General features: G+C 44.9%; 1 protein-coding gene and 1 long non-coding RNA gene across 5 annotated transcripts in view; both read left to right on the forward strand.

The window, feature by feature from the left end:
* The first annotated feature begins 2,544 nt into the window (after nucleotides 1–2,544).
* LOC141408106 (uncharacterized) lies at nucleotides 2,545–3,496 on the forward strand. The gene is made up of 3 exons (XR_012420623.1): nucleotides 2,545–2,684; nucleotides 3,034–3,111; nucleotides 3,359–3,496. It is a non-coding gene; the product is annotated as an uncharacterized lncRNA (long non-coding RNA).
* A 778-nt stretch (nucleotides 3,497–4,274) lies between these two features.
* The window catches only part of ATP2A2 (ATPase sarcoplasmic/endoplasmic reticulum Ca2+ transporting 2), a 71,966-nt gene continuing 59,541 nt past the window's right edge, over nucleotides 4,275–16,699 (forward strand). For 2 of the 4 annotated variants that reach the window (XM_015431518.3, XM_005572235.4), the window contains exons 1-4: nucleotides 4,275–4,913; nucleotides 5,613–5,630; nucleotides 5,713–5,795; nucleotides 15,047–15,151. In XM_015431518.3, coding sequence (XP_015287004.1) covers nucleotides 4,796–4,913; nucleotides 5,613–5,630; nucleotides 5,713–5,795; nucleotides 15,047–15,151 — 324 coding nt within the window. In that variant the 5' untranslated portion in view covers nucleotides 4,275–4,795. The remainder of the gene's footprint in view (nucleotides 4,914–5,612; nucleotides 5,631–5,712; nucleotides 5,796–15,046; nucleotides 15,152–16,699) is intronic. The other 2 variants (XR_012420622.1, XR_010579591.2) reach the window with 2 other exon arrangements.

The raw sequence follows: 16,699 nt of genomic DNA on the forward strand, positions 1-16,699 counted from the left end.
TTTAGCAGAGACAGGGCTTCACCATGTTGGCCAGGCTGGCCTCAAACTCCTGACCTCATGTGATCCACCCGCCTTGGCCCCCCAAAGTGTTGGGATTATAGGTGTGAGCCACCTCACCCGGCCCCATGCCCAGACTTTTGTACTCAGTACTGGGTACCTCTAGAACTGGATGACAAAGTTGCTGAGGGATTACAAACTCATGATCTAGGAAGAAGCTGGGAAGAGACTTTATTTTTTTTTTCCCTAGACAGAGTCTTGCTTTGTCACCCAGGCTGGAGTGCAGTGGCACGATCTCGGCTCACTGCAACCTCTGCCTCCCAGGTTCAAGCAATTCTTCCACCTCAGCCTCCGGAGTAGCTGGGATTACAGGCGCATGCCATCATGCCTGGCTAATTTCTGTTTTTTTTTTTTTTTTTTTTTTTTTTTAGTAGAGATGGGGTTTCACCATGTTGGCCAGGCTGGTCTCGAGCTCCTGACCTTGTGATCCGCCCGCCTTGGCCTCCCAAAGTGCTGGGATTATAGGCGTGAGCTACCACGCCCGGCTGGGAAGAGACTTTTTAACACAGTAGATAGCTTGAAATACTCAAAGGAATCTCACACCAAAGAGGAATTAAACTCATTTGGAATGGTTCCAGAGAGCTAAACAAGATCCAATGTATAGATGAAGTTAGCCAATGGGAGGTGGATTCAGCCTAGAATGAGACTGCTTTAATGATTAGAGCTGTCCAAATACAGAACGGACTGCCTTTTGCAATCTCCACTGCTTTACAGCACTGGGAAGTTGGCTGGGGCCTCTTTTACAAGTCACTCATTTCCACTGTCCATTTCTGTCTAACTTGCTTTTTAAACCAGCTTGCCTTTTAGCAGCTAATGTCCTCCTTTATTAATGCCTTTGAAGTTCTTTGATCAAATCATCCATCTTTCTGAATCAGTTTCTGTTTTCTCTCCGTCCTCAATTGATTGAATGTGCCTGCAATTCTTGCTGAAAAATAGAGTATTTCTAAAACCTATTCTTACTTTTAAAAACCCTTGTTAACAAGAAGCAAGTATAACAAGATGCATAAAATAAATTAAGCACAAGTTTATTTCTACATGAAAGAAAGTAGATATTTCTGCCTTTGGGAGACTGCGTTTCTGATAAATTTTGGCAACCCATCAACAACAGCTTTCAGAGACACCAGCAGGTTGAGGAACCAAGAGCATAATTGTTATGATGATGTATAAGGGGTCCAATTCTGGGCTTAAAATCACAGTTTCAGCTTAAGGGAGTATTCCAGCCTCCAGTAAATAGAAAGCTTGCGGAGAACAGTCTAGGAGGGCAATGGCAGTGTGGTAACAGTACCAATGTGAACTTGAACCTTCCTCCTTTCTGAGAAACCTGTAATGCTGTTTAGCTTTGTTTTTGTATGTTTGTTTTAAACTGACTACACTTCACAGCCATTCTCATGAGGCAAGTAGTTCAGAGAGGCCCTCTAATTTATTTCACAAATTGGAAATCAATGAACTCGAGTTCACTGAAAATTTGCTGAGGCCCTCCTATGGGGGAGGCCCTTTGCAAGTCGCTTATGGGCTAGGGATGGTGGGACTCATTCATTCATTCAAACAGCAGGCATTTAATAAATAAGGAGCATAGACTGTTCTTTGTACTGAGGATGGACAAGATGGACAAGGCCCTGTTCTTATGGAGCTTCTGTCCTAGAGCTCCATGAGACACTAGGAGACAGGCAGTTAACAGCTAAACCAAAATACAACATCACAAGTAAGCACTCTGAAGAAAACTGACTGGGCACGGTGGCTCATGCCTGTAATCCCAGCACTTTGAGAGGCCGAGGCAGGTGGATTACCTGAGGTCGGGAGTTCGAGGCCAGCCTGGCCAACATAGTGAAACCCAGTCTCTACTAAAAATAGAAAAATTAGGCAGGCATGGTGGTGTGCACCTGTATTCCCAGCTACTTAGGGGGTGGAGGCAGAAGAACTGCTTGAACCCAGGAGGCCGAGGTTGCAGTGAGCTGGGATTGTGCTGCTGTCCTCCAGCCTGGGTGACAGAGTCTCTGTCTCAAAGAAGAAAAAAAAGAAGAAAACTGAAGAATGTGATGGAAGGTGAATTGCCGAGAGTAGCCACTTTTTTTTATTTTTTATTTATTTTTTTTTTTTGAGACAGGGTCTCACTCTGTTGTTGCTCAGGCTGGAGTGCAGTGGTGTGATCACAGATCACTGGTCTTGACCTCCTGGGTTCAAGCGATCCTCCCTCTTTAGCCTCCTGAGTAACTGGGACTAAAGGGGCAGGCTACCACGCCCAGCTAATTTTTGTTTTATTTTTTATTTTTTTTAGTAGAGATGGAGTCTCGATATATTGCCCAGGCTGGTGTCAAACTCCTGAGCTCAAGGGATCCTCCTGCCTCAGCCTCCCAAAATGCTGGGATTACAGACGTGAGCCACTGTGCCTAGGTAGCCACTTTAGACAGCAAAGACATCTCTGAGGAGGGGACATGTAAGCTGCGATTTGAAAAGAAAGAGAATGACACAAGTGAAGATCTGTGGGAAGAGCATTCCATACAAAGGCTGGGGTCAGGAACTCCTCCAGAAGCTCATAATTGCACCAGAGGTGCTTACAACCCCAAGCAGTGACAGTGGCACAGAATATTCAACATCAAATGCCTAAGCTAATTTCCAGACTGAGTAAGGTAAACCATCCTTCTCTTGCCTGCAGTCTTCTATCGGTCCTGAAAGAGAGAGAGGTAAGGGAGAAGAATTGGTAGGAAATAGTGCAGAGCTGGTCTCAGAGGGCAACAACAACCAGCCCTCCATGACCACACCCCCACCGTGCAGTCATGTGCCCCTCTTGAAGCGGCTTTGATCCTGTGACCTAACCAGTTTCCACCTGGCTTCTCTCAGTGCGTTGCCATACAGGAGAATTTTTGTTTGTTTCGTGTAGGGTTTTGTTGCTTCTTTTCCAAGTATCAATCAAAACTACATGCCAACCTCCACTCCTTGGAAATAATTAAATGACATGACGTGCCTCATTTTTTTCAGCTGCTGATGCACTGTAATTTGCACCTGTTGAAGGAATTTATCTTAAGTCCTGAAGCCTAGCCACTTGAGACAACTGAGGTGATTTTTCTGCTCTGCTTTTGCTCATGTGGATGGTGTATTATTGCTAAACACAAAAGTGGACTAAATGCTTCATTCTGCAACCTACTCCCTGAAGAAAGCTGCTTTTCTTTGTGAAGCGAATATATTAATGTTTTGTTCATGAATTCCATGCAATTTCCCATCCCCTTGTTAAGTAATGTAGCTAATTTATATTGGCAAAATTCCCTTTATCTCGCTGTGACCTGCGTTTCGTCCTTCCAAGCAGAGCAAATCATCCGTGGCTTAACAGCAGGCTTTGGATTCAAGTCCCCTTTTCTCCTGTCGAGGGAAGTGAGTCTATGAACCGGCCTTCATCTGAAAGCCACAGCGAAGCACCTCCTAGCCCAAGTCTAGCTGCTGTGTGGCAGCTCCAGCGGTGTGACCTGTGACTGCCCTGCAGACACCTAACAAGCGCTGCGTGAGCTATTAATAATAAAATCAACTCTTCTCCCTCCCCCCCCGCGAGGGGGGTTCCCTCGTCAGGGCCCAGAACCCGCTGGGGTAGAATCGGGGCTGGCGTGCGAAGGAGCTGGCGGCAGGGGGTGTGGGATGCGGTGTTCCCGAGGAGACAGATGAAGGATTTGGGTTGTGTGGGAAGGGAACTGCGGAATTCCTCCCCTTGGTTCCTGAGGGGGGCTCCGAAGGAGACAGATTAGGATGCAGAGCGCAGCCCGGGCGACCGAGGGCGAGGAGGCGAGCCAAGGACACCAACCAGCCCGAGCGCGCCTCGAGGACGCCCCGCGTGGACCGCGCTCCAAGCTCCTCGGCCTCGCCTTCCAACCATCCGCCCACCGGCCCCAAAGCAGCGAGCGCACTGTGAGCGCCCCACCCTGCGTCCGCAGGTGGGTGGGCCAGAGAACCGCACGCAGCTAGGAGGGACCCCGGCTCCCCCTCCGCCAACCCCGGGACCGCGGCGCGCGCGGCCTCGATCCGGGTTCCTAGGGGCGGCGCGCGGGAGGGGGCGGGGCCTGCGCGGCAGCGTGGGCGCCAGGCGCGCGGGAGGAGGGAGCCGGGGGGAGGGGGCGGGGCCGCGCCGCCCGCGCCGCGCTGGGCGCTCTCGGCCAATGAGCGGCGTCCACATGCCGCGGCGGCGGCGAGAGGGGAGGCAGCGGCCGATAAATGCTATTAGAGCAGCCGCCGCGGAGCCGTCCCCGACGCCACCTCCTTCTCCTTCGCCGCAGTTTCCTCCGCCGCTGTCGTGCGTGCGGAGCTGAGGGACCCGGTCGAGCGCTGCCGCGCACCGCCCCGCCGGCTCGCCTCCCTTGCCGCGTTCCGCTCTCGGAGGTCGGCCGGGCGCCCCCTCCTCCGGCCCGGGCGGGGCCTCTGATCGCCTCAAGAGAACGGGGAGGGGGCTCGGGGGCCGCGGCCTGCGCTCCCCGCGGGCGGCTGAGGGCGAGGGAGGCCCTCCCTTCTGCGAGGGGAGGGAGGGTCAGGAGCCCCCCACCCGCCCTGCGGAGCTCGGGGCCGCGCGAGGGGCGGTTGTCTGGGGGAGGGGGCGCGGGGTGATTCAGCGCCCGGCGAGGCGGAAGCAGCCGCAGGAGGAGGAGGGGAGCGCCCGTCCGCGCCTGGGCTCCCGGGGTGGCACGAGCCCGCGGCCGGAGTGCGAGGCGGAGGCGAGGAGGCCGCGGGGACGGGAGGCGAGGCCGGCCGGGCCTCCGAAGCCATGGAGAACGCGCACACAAAGACGGTAGAGGAGGTGCTGGGCCACTTCGGCGTCAACGAGAGTACGGGGCTGAGCCTGGAGCAGGTCAAGAAGCTCAAGGAGAGATGGGGCTCCAACGGTAGGTGCCGGGCGTTCGGCTACAGGGGCCCGGCGCGGCCCGGAGAGCCAGGGAAGATGGCTGACCGGGCTCCACCTCGTGGGCTTCGGCTCCGCGCCAGCCGACGGCTGCGGGCGGAGGGTCGGGCCGGCGCGGCGGCCCCGCAGGGGAGAAAGGGGCTGCGGGTCTCGCCTCGCCTCGCCTTCCTTGGACCTCCTCGCGTCTCGGGCCCTGGATCTTCTCGGCGCGCAAGGCTCGGAGGCTTCTCTCCAGCAGCAGCCGGTCCCGGTGGAGGGAGGGACGAGGCTCCTGCAGCTGGGTTGAGCCCGGCAAGACGTTTTCTCGTCCCCTGCCGATTTATGAGGCGTCGAGGTCGTTGGAAAGCCTCTGACCGTTCTTGTCCTACCCAGTTACACATCTGGCAGAAGTGATGACATCGCTGAAACCACTCCTCGGTTCAGGAGCCCTAAGTGATTTCACGCTTAGGGCTAGACCTCAGGCCATTGATTACAAAGAGTGCATGCTTTCTTGAGATATCTTTGTAGTATACCTTCTGCTAAAAAAAATTTGGATATTCCTATAGCTAGGTCTGTGTTTTGAAGATACTGATGCTTAGAATTGTAGCAGTTCTTTTTAGAAAGACGGAGTGCTAAAATGTCTCTCTCTTTTTTTTTAACCTCCCTCTTGACACATTGCCTGGCGAATTTCTACATTCTACAGAGTTACCGGCTGAAGAAGGTAATCTTAACATTTTTTTTTCCCTCTTTTGGTGTGCTGATGGTAAGATGACAGCTACAACACATGTGTTTGTTTCTTACAGGAAAAACCTTGCTGGAACTTGTGATTGAGCAGTTTGAAGACTTGCTAGTTAGGATTTTATTACTGGCAGCATGTATATCTTTTGTAAGTATGAAAAAATTTATTTTCTTTCCCCCAGAAAGGTGAAAGTATTCCATAGATAAATCAGAAAACAAATGGTGTCCATTGGGTGAAAACATATTGGGAGTTACAAGCTGTGTCTCCATGTTTAAAAACAATCTGGGCATTTTAAAATTACGAACAAAACACTTGAAGCCATTAATATTCAGAAAATAGATGCCTGACATTTATAATGCAATTAGGAGTTGTCCCAGAGTGTGGCATGGTCTTACAAATTCTTGTGGTTTATCAGCTTTTAATATCAAAAAGTTCTTCACTGGGAAGCCTTTAATGTTTTGGGTTCTTCCATTGTTACCGTGTTGTAAGATCATACTAAGATGATGTTGGACTCTTTGTAGTCTGTAAATAGAACTTACAAAAGGAATATTCCAGTTGCTTTCCCTTCCTGGTAATGGCAAGGTGACAGTTGTTCCTGACGGTGACAAGAATGATGACGGCTGTGATGGCACCCTTGTTGACCAAATTTGGTCACTGACCTTTAGGGTGGTATATTTATCTAAATTGGACCCCTGTCTTAAGTGATTCTTAGGTTGGAAGAACAAGGTTTCTTTACAGGGTACAGTAACAAGGTACAGTTGGTTTTAGATCTTAAAGGAAAAAAACCAGCATGGTGTTTTTTCTTGTTCTGTGTGTGCTTACCCACTTGAGTGCTATACGGTTGCTAAGAAACTAGTGAAATGCAAAGAACTACAGCAGAAAAAAGGTGTTGGGGTGGCAAGTATATTTCTAGGTTTTTAACTTTTTTTTAAATGTTCGGTATTAATTTTTTGTTGCATTTTTTTTCCTTGGGCAGTAGACTGCTTGGTAGTTTTCCTAAAAATAATCATGAATAGGACACAGATGTTCCTAATCCTAGTAGCATGAAATGCCTTTTATTCTTGAATTACAGTATTACAAAAACCACAATAAGTGAAATTCACCCAGTGTAGTACTTCTTTCTAGTTAAAACAAAATTGACAAAACTTCACGGTTTCGGTTTTGTACATACTTGTATATGCAGGTCCCAGGGATCAGCCTCAGTCTTTGTGACAACCATACCATAGAGGGCTATTTTGAGAACAAAATAAAGCAGTGGGCATTTATCTAGTTCAGATGAGGAAAAGATTAAATTTATACCCATCTTTTAAGTAGATAGTGGCAGCAGGAAATAAATTTTTGGAATAATTTTTATGTAAATCCTGCTGTGAGACTGTATTAGGCCATATTAGCCAAGTGGTGTGTAGCCATTAATAATTCAGTCCCCAAGAACCTTTTCTGTGGTTTTCATTGATTAAAATGGGGACTTACATAGCAAACCATTCAGCATTGTGAGTCAATCACAGTGTACCTCTGACATAATCTGTTTCTCCTTGATTAAAAAATGTTCCCCCAGAAAATGGCTGCTGTTTTACCAATTAAGGGAAATGAGTAGAGCTGTTTGATTAACTGTAGTTTATCAATACATTGTCATGGGGCAAAATAAATGATACATTTGGAGGTAGTGTAAGATTTGTATTTAACTGGGTACATAATTCTGAAATAGCATTGGCAGTTAAATAATGGGATCCGATAAGGTCATTGGGAACTTCTTAGAAGTTAATCAGCTGACATATACGAGCCAGAAGCAAAATACAGTTTTATTGAATTCTGTGTGTTACAAGTTGAAGCAGTATAGGAAACCACGCTACTGGTGTTACTATTGAGGTTGCATTGGGTCTCTCTTTTGAGTGGCCAGTTTGATTTTATATTAGCATTTTAAATTAATGATGTGTGTGGGTTTTGTTTGTTTTTTACTTTGAAGTAATTAGAGGCTTTTAGTTTGTAGGCATTTCAAGCAGGTTTTAAAATAAATGCTTTAATTTTTTTAATAAGGTAGGACCTTGGCTTTTTGGAGCATTATAGAGCTATATTTTGGAGTTGAAATTTGAGTTCCTTTTTGGTAACTGTGGAGTTACTGCTCAGGAAATGAACTATGTTACATTTTTATTTTATGAGTTGGTAAATAGCAAAAGAATAAGTGTTTCGGGAGTACTTCTATAGAATTAATTTGCTTTGGTTTGTTTGATCAAGGAATTGCAGATATAAGACCTGTTGTGTTGATTTTCTTCATGTGGGGTTGGGTAGTGCCGCTACATTGTCTTTAGTGTTTCATTCCTCCAGTCTATCTTTTAAAAGAAAGAGCCCTGACTCTTTTTTGTATCAGTTTGTTTATTCCTATTGATGTAACAGAAAAAACATTATAGACTATTCAGGTTTTTTTGGAGAAGTGACTAGGGATTCTTATATACATCATGCATCATCAAGTCATGCTCATATTAAAAAGAATATTGGTGATTTCAAATATCTAAGTAGTAAATCGTTAACTATAGTAATATTTTGCTGTGGCATAAAATAGGAAGCTGCATTAATGTTTTATGCTTGTGACCTGTAGGGATCTAGTTTAATTTGTAATATTGGCCAAAGTGTTTTTTTGAAACGGTCACTTGGATTGAAAGAAGTAAGCTTCATCTCCCAGTGCATAGGAACATTAGAAATTGCTTAATTTGACATTCAAGACCCCCCGCCATCATTCACTTTATCTTTTCATTCTCTTCTTGATTACCAACTTTGCTCTAAATGTAACACATCATATGGTTGCTTGACTGGAAAGCCTGCCCTTTTCTCTCTTCCTGCTTTGTTAAGATATTTATTGAGCACCTGTCACAGACACTGGGGGTACAGTAGTGAATAAAACGGAGAGGGAGCCCTAGCTGGAGGGTAATACTGTTGAGAAAAATAAAACAAGGGGGTTCGGATTATCAGAGCATGTGAAAGGGGGTACAGTTTTCAAATTGGGTGGTCAGGGAAGTCCTTGAAGGTGACATTAGCGAAAAGACCTGAAGGAGGTAGGCATTAAGGCCATGTTGGTCTCACTCCCATCTGTTTAAATCATAAAGTCATAATTAATATGGTAATAACTTGCATAGGTTTCTCTACCTTCCACCCTCATTTCCCATGTCAGCTACTTAGATTGACCCTAAAATGCTAATAAAACTTTCTAGGCTATGGCACTTCTCAGCCTTTACGTTACATTTAACCATTTGCATGTGTGTGTCTTTTTTCTTGCTACTAGACCCCCTTGAAAAGTACCTTATTTTTTAGAGTTAGTGCTTTTTTTTTTTTTTTTTTAAATACGTAGACAGAGTCTCACTCTTGTTGCCCGGGCTGGAGCACAGTGGCGCAATCTCGGCTCACTGCAACCTCCACCTCCTGGGTTGAAGTGAATCTCTTGCCTCAGCCTCCTGAGTAGCTGGGATTACAGGTGTCCACCACCATGCCCAGGTAATTTTTGTATTTTTAGTAGAGACAGGGTTTCCCCTTTGTTGGCCAGGCTGGTCTCGAACTCCTGACCTCAGGTGATCTGCCCCCCTCAGCCTTCCAAAGTGCTGGGATGACAGGCATGAGCCACTGCGCCTGGCCTAAGTTAGTGCTTTTGATGTCACAAATATTTGGGTGAGTTTGTTTCAGTAGAATTTTCTGAAAATATATGAGACCTTTTTACTGTAATTTCTCAGAAGAAAATACTCAAAGTATTTGATACTGGATTTGTAGTGATTTTAATTTTCTTCTGTTTCTTTTAATTTTTGATTTTAAAAATGGGATAAGAAGGGCAAATTACTGATTGGTTTAACTAGTTTATTTAGAGCTTTTCTTAATGGTTTGAAAGGTGGATTTAATAGAGTACTTTTTTTAAAAGAAGATTGTTTTCTCATGCCTGCAAACATTGAATGTTTTTACATAGCTTTATATCTGGATCAGAAGAGAATGAGTTCTAATTCATACTTTTTATTTTTTCGCATTTTATTAATGACTGAAAGAATTGTTCCCCCCCAGAAATTATCGTAACATTTATTGGTAATTCTTTGTATCTTTTTTGAAATGTTTAATTTCCATTTCCTCTTTTTTTAAAAAAAAAAACTTGATGTAAATTTCTTCATTTATTGAGCAATTGTTTGAGGGCCCAAAGGCACAGTACAAGTTTCTGAGAATACTAGGAGCAAAATGTGCTTATGATTTTTTTAAGCACTTTTTTTCTTTCATTTTCTTTTTATGATACTAAGAGCTCTTCCTGTTATCACAGTGTATAGATATCTGAGTCACAACATCATGACTGTCTTCCAGTTTACAGCAGAACGTGCTTTTTACCTTGGATTAAAATTTGCTTTATTTGGCCGGGTGCAGTGGCTCATGCCTGTAATCCCAGCACTTTGGGAGGCCGAGGTGGGTGGATCATTTGAGGTCAGGAGTTCGAGACCAGCCTGGCCAACATGGTGAAACCCTGCCTGTACTAAAAATACAAAAATTAGCCAGGCATGGTGGTGGGTGCCTGTAGTCCCAGCTACTCAGGAGGCTGAGGCAGGAGAATCACTTGAGCCCAGGAGGCGGAGGTTGCAGTGAGCCGAGATTGCGCCACTGCACTCCAACCTGAGCAACAAAGTGAGACTCCATCTCAAAAAAAAAAAAATTGCTTTATTATAGTTATCAGAAGTATAATGCAGTACAGAGTGTTGTACAGTATTTCAGTGCTGTACAGAGATTAATCTTGTAGATAATAATTGGAGGATACTCTATCCCTACTCTATTTTAAGCAGTTTAAAGTAGTTGAGTGTTCATTAGCAAATGGTTACCTTGAATAATACTGGCATATTTGAAGCACTGAACTTGTTTGATGTAAGTCCCAGAAGACAGGTATTATTGTATTTAGCACAAAGCAAAGGGAAGAAGGAACACTGTTTATGTCTAAAACTATGGGGCAGTGGTCTTCTGTTTCACTTTTCTTTGCTGCTGTTCATGAAGCTTGTTACCTTTTTGCTGTCTTTTTTTTGAGACGGAGTCCCGCTCTGTCACCCAGAACTGGAGTGCAGTGGTGCAATCTCAGCTCACTGCAACCTCTACCTCTCAGGTTCAAGTGATTCTCCTGCCTCAGCCTCCCGAGTAGCTGGGATTACAGGCATGCACCACCACGTAGAGACGGAGTTTCTCCATGTTGACCAGGCTGGTCTCCAACTCTTGGCCTTAGATGATCCGCCTGCCTCAGCTTCCCAAAGTGCTGGGATTACAGACATGAGCCACCTCACCCAGCCCAGATAATCCTTTTTACACATTGCTTAAAATTTTGTTTTCCTGGAAATAGGGTCTTCTGTCACCCAGCGGAGGAATGCAGTGGTGTGATTATAGCTCACTGCAGCCTCAGACACATGGGCTGAAGCCTGATTCTTGAGCCTCCCAAATAGGTGGGACTATAGGTGTGAGCCATCATGCTTTCTTTGTCTTTTTTTTTTTTTTTTTTTTGAGACGAAGTCTTACTCTGTCACCTAGGCTGGAATGTAGTAGTGGCACGATCATCGCCCATTATAACTGCAAACTCCTGGTTTCAAGCAATCTTCCCGAGTAGTGAGGACTTACAGGTATGCCCTGCTATGCCCAACTAATTAAAAAAAATTTTTTTTTTATAGAGATAGGGTCTCGCTATGTTACTCAAGCTAGTCTCCAATTCCTGGCCTCTAAAGATTTTCCCAAAACATTGGGATTATAGGCATGAGCCACCTCACCCAGATGAAACAGATAATTCTTTTTTTTCCCCTTTTGAGATAGAGTTTTGCTCTTGTCAGCCAGGCTGGAGAGAAATGGCGTGATCTCGGCTCTCAGTAACCTCTGCCTCCCGGGTTCAAGCGATTCTCCTGTCTCAGCTTCCCCAGTAGCTGGGATTACAGGCATCCGCCACAACACCTCGCTAATTTTTTGTGTTTTAGTAGAGATGGGGTTTTGCCCTGTTGGTCAGGCTGGTCTTGAACTCCTGACCTCAGGTAATCTGTCCACCTCAGCCTCCCAAAGTGCTGTGATTACAGGTGTGAGCCACCGCGCCTGGCTTGAAACAGATAATTCTTTATATTCAGCCTATTGTCAAGATTTTTAGAAACGTTTTCCCAGTTCCTTGTATAAATATACTTTGTATAACTTCTGGCAAACCATAATTATGAACTCACATTACTCCAGTGCTATAATACTGCAGTAAGGGATCTTGCATTTCAGTAATGTCACTCATCCAGTTTTCCTCCCCTTTCTCTTACCCCATCTCCCTCCCAGTCTCGTGGATTCTTTTGTCAGCAGTCCTCTTTCTCCTTATACAAGGCAAGAGGTTTTCTTACCAATAGAACAGAACTGTGAAGGACTGCCCAACATAATCTGATACGCTTGTTCTTCATTTTGGCCTGTAATATTTTAAAGCAGAGATTTGCTCTGACAGTCCCATCACTGCTTGCTATTGTCTTTCCCTTTGCTCTAGCTGACAGGGGATATTGCTTTAAGTTTGTTCCCCAGGCTTTACTGCCAAGAGGGAAATTCATACCCACTTTAACAAGGTGTGAAGCTTATCTTACAGTTGCTAATGCCTCACTGACCTTTTGGAAAGGTCATAGTTACTCTTCAAGTTGAGTGATTTTTCTCCCCCAAGAGCGAATTAAAGTTTCTTATTTCTGATATGCTCTCCTTGGCAAATGTTTGAAAGTCTAATATCAGAGCAGCTGTGATCCTGCATCTATCAAAATTTATAACTTCCTAGAGAAGTTTTCATTCTGGCATTATTCCTGGCCTTAACACTAGAACGCCCTGTTGAGAGCATACAGTAACATTTATCATACTCATTCTGTTTTTCTCTTGCCCTAGCTTAATGGACGTTGGTGGTGATTGGCATCTGTCAGGACTTGGTTGGTCCTGGTGCCTCCTGTTTTTGTTTTTGTTTTTTTGTCCTGCTCAGATATTTCTTATTCATGGTTACCTTCTTCTAATGAGTCATTTGGATTCATTATTGCCATAAATCATTTGGAGGAGTGCTTTCATGATTTACTGAGTAGATCTTTTAAAGAAGATGTTATTGTGAAATATGCAAACATTTTAAGCAATTTTTTTTAATTAAAAAAAAATTCGACCTCCAAGATTAAATCATTAGATATGGTTAACATTGTTTCTGGATTGGTAAGTTTCCACAAAAAGAGGTTTTAAAATTTTTAACCACATAGACCACTCTTTACGATATTCATTATTCTTAGTATTCATTGTGGTGGGTTCTCTCTTTTTACCACATTTATAGTTGTTGGATTGAGAAGTGCAATGTGACTCTTACTCTGTGGTTTTTAAATCTTAACAAGGTTATAGTTGTGTGAGCTAAAAGTTTAATCGTCTGCCCCTTTTTCTTGGGGCAGTGCTCTGTGACCAGTTACATTTTTGGACTTAAGTTATCTCTGAAGTGCTGTGTTGCTGTATAGATGTCTTATGGAAGATAATCTACAAAATACACTTCGGATCTCCCAACAGCTTTGTGGTTCTGAAACAGCCTTCAGTAGTACCACTAAAAATAAATAGGGAATTAACTGGTTTTTTGTTTCTTTTATAGAGATGAGGGTCTCAGTATGTTGCCCAGGCTGGTCTCAAGCTCCTGGCATGAAACGATCCTCCTGCCTTGACTTCCCAAAGTGCTGGGATTACAGACATAAGCCACTGTTCCTGGCCTAGAATTAACAGTTTATATATGCTCTAAAATTTAAGTCAATGATCAGGTTGTTTATACTGTGAATTTATGTCACATGGATATTACTTAATATGAATAATAACCAAATGAACATGACTTAGATGATCACCTTTTACTTTAATCAAGAATTGAAGTTTTATTTTTTCTAAATAGATACATATAAAATGAATGGAATTTATTCCCTCTCCCCAGATTTTATTTGGATTCTAAAATGGAATTATTACATCAGAAGATAAGGTATTTTTAAGAAATGTAGTTGTTTTTTTGAGACTGAGTCTTGCTCTGACACCCAGGCTGGTGTGCAGTGGTGCGATCTCAGCTCACTGCAACCTTTGCCTCCCAGGTTCAAGGGATTCTCCTGCCTCAACTTCCCAACTAGATAGGTCTACAAGTGTGCACCACCACACCTGGCTAATTTTTTGTGTTTCTAGTAGAGGTGGTTTCACCTTGTTGGCCAGGCTGGTCTTGAACTCCTGACCTCAGGTGATCTACTTGCCTCGGCCTCCCAAAGTGTTGGGATTACAGACTTGAGCCACCACACCCAGCTAAGTATAGTTTTTTGTTTGTTTGTTTTTTGAGTTTCACTCTTGTTGCCCAGGCTGGAGTGCAATGGTGCGATCTTGGCTCACCGCAACCTCTGCCTCCTGGATTCAAGTGATTCTCCTGCCTCAGCCTCCTGAGTAACTGGGATTATAGGCATGCACCACCATACCCCGCTAATTTTGTAATTTTAGTATTGATAGGGTTTCTTCATGTTGATCAGGCTGGTCTCCAGCTCCTGACCCCAGGTGGATCCCCCTGGCTTGGCCTCCCAAAGTGCTGGGATTACAGGGGTGAACCACCGCACCCAGCTTTTTTCTGTTGTTTTTTGAGACCGAGTCTTGCTTTGTTGCCCAGGCTGGAGTGCAATGGCACGATCTCGGCTCACTGGCACCTCTGCCTCCTGGGTACAAGTGATTCTCTTGCCTCAGCCTCCCCAGTAGCTGGGATTACTGACACGCACCACCATGCCCAGGTAATTTTTTTGTGTTTTTAGTAGAGAAGGGGTTTTGCCATGTTGGCCAGGCTGGTCTGGAACTCCTGACCTTAGGTGATTGCCCGCCTCAGCCTCCCAGAGTGTTGGGATTACAGGTGTGAGCCACTGTGCCCAGCTGAAGTATAGTCTTGACTTCGAATAATTGTTATGAACAAGATATAGCCGGTTGTTTATATAATTGCATTTTGCTACCATTTGTTTCTAGAGAAAGAAAATAGATTTTGTCTATCATAATCCCTTTAGTGCTAGCCACTTTTTTTTTTTTTTTTTTTTTTTTTGCGTTTTCGCTCTTGTTGCCCAGGCTGGAGTGCAATGGCATGACCTTGGCTCACTGCAACCACCGCCTCCCCAGGTTCAAGTGATTCTCTTGCCTCAGCCTCCTCGGTAGCTGGGATTACAGGCACCCACCACCATGCCCGGCTAATTTTTTGTATTTTTAGTAGAGATGGGGTTTCGCCATGTTGGGCAGGTTGGTCTGAAACTCTTGACCTCAGGTGATCTGCCTGCCTCGGCCTCCCAATGTTCTGGGATTACAGGCCTGAGCCACCATGCTCGGCCAGTGCTAGCCACTTTTTAAAAAAATGACATTAAGCCTAAAAAGACACAAATTCTAATGTGCCGTTTCTCTTCCAGGTTTTGGCTTGGTTTGAAGAAGGTGAAGAAACAATTACAGCCTTTGTAGAACCTTTTGTAATTTTACTCATATTAGTAGCCAATGCAATTGTGGGTGTATGGCAGGTAAGCAAAAATTCCTGTACTGCAAAATTTCAATAAGTTATATAAGTGATTAGGGCTGTATTAATCTTTGTTTTTCCTGATGTATTGAGTAAAAATATGTCTGCGGGAAGTTTACATGTATTTTCCCTTTATTCCATTAATTAATTAATATTTTCTGACACAGTCTCACCCTGTTGTCCAGGCTGGAATGCAGTGGTGTGGTCTCGGCTCACTGCAACCTCTGCTTCCCGGGTTCAAGTGGTTCTTGTGCCTCAGCCTCCCAAGTAGCTGGGACTACAGGCATGCACCACCACGCCCAGCTCATTTTTGTATTTTTTGGTAGAGACAGGGTTTCACCATGTTGGCCAGGCTGGTCTTGAGCTCCTGACCTCAAGTGATCCGCCCTCCTCAGCCTCCCAAAGTGGTGGGATTGCAGGCGTGAGCCACCATGACCGGCCCATTAATTTAATTAATTGCAAATGTTTGACCTTATGCATATAAACTTTGCAGTTAAGATTGCTCATTTTTCGCCAAGTGTGGTGGCACCGGCCGGTAGTCTCTGCTACTCAAGAGGCTGAGATGGGAGGGTTTGCTTGAACCCAGGAGGTCAAGGCTACAGTGAGCCGTGATCATACCACTGCACTCCAGTCTGGGCAACAGAGCAGCACCGTGTCTCATAAAAAAAATTGTTCATTCTTTTTGGTAGCAAGGAATTAAAGTGGGTGAGAGAAGCTGCTTAAGGAAATGAGAATGTGAGAACCAGTATCTATCTTTATGTCTCCTAGTTGCTTCCTGTGACAAACTTTAAAAGCTCCATGTCATTTTTATTCTCCTTGGGTTTTTTGGTAGGTTTAGCTATAAAAATTGTTTCCCTTTCAGTGCTTACTACAGACTCTGAGACTGAAGATTCATGTTAATTGTTGATCTTTTAGGTATTTGATGGATATAATCACCCCTTTGAGGACTGAAGTAGACACTTTTTTTGTTTTGTTTTGAGACGGAGTCTGTCGCCCAGGCAGGAGTGCAATGGCACGATCTCGGCTCACTGCAACCTCCGCCTCCCAGGCTCAAGCAATTCTGCCTCAGCCTCCTGAATAGCTGGAATTACAGGCGCCTGACACCACGCCAGCTAATTTTTGTATTTTAAGTAGTTTCACCATGTTGGTTAGGCTAGTCTCGAACTCCTGACCAGATGATCCAACCACCTTGGCCTCCCAAAGTGTTAGGATTACAGGCGTCAGCCACCATGCCCGGCCTTTTTTTTTTTTTTTTTTTTGACCGACTTTCACTCTTGTTGCCCAGGCTGTAGTGCAGTGGTGCAGTCTCACTGCAACCTCCACCTCCTGGATTCAAGTGATCCTCCTGTCTCACCCTCCCGAGTAGCTGGGATTATAGGCGCGTGCCACCATGCCCAGCTAATGTTTGTATTTTTAATAGAGACGGGGTTTCATTGTATTGGTCAGACTGGTCTCAAACTCCTGACCTCAGTTGATTATTCCTCCCGCCTTGGCCTCCCAGAGTGCTGGGATTACATGCGTGAGCCACCATGCCCGACACATCTTATAAACA

This window comes from Macaca fascicularis, chromosome 11 (assembly GCF_037993035.2).
Source record: "Macaca fascicularis isolate 582-1 chromosome 11, T2T-MFA8v1.1".
Taxonomy (NCBI): Eukaryota; Metazoa; Chordata; class Mammalia; order Primates; family Cercopithecidae; genus Macaca; species Macaca fascicularis.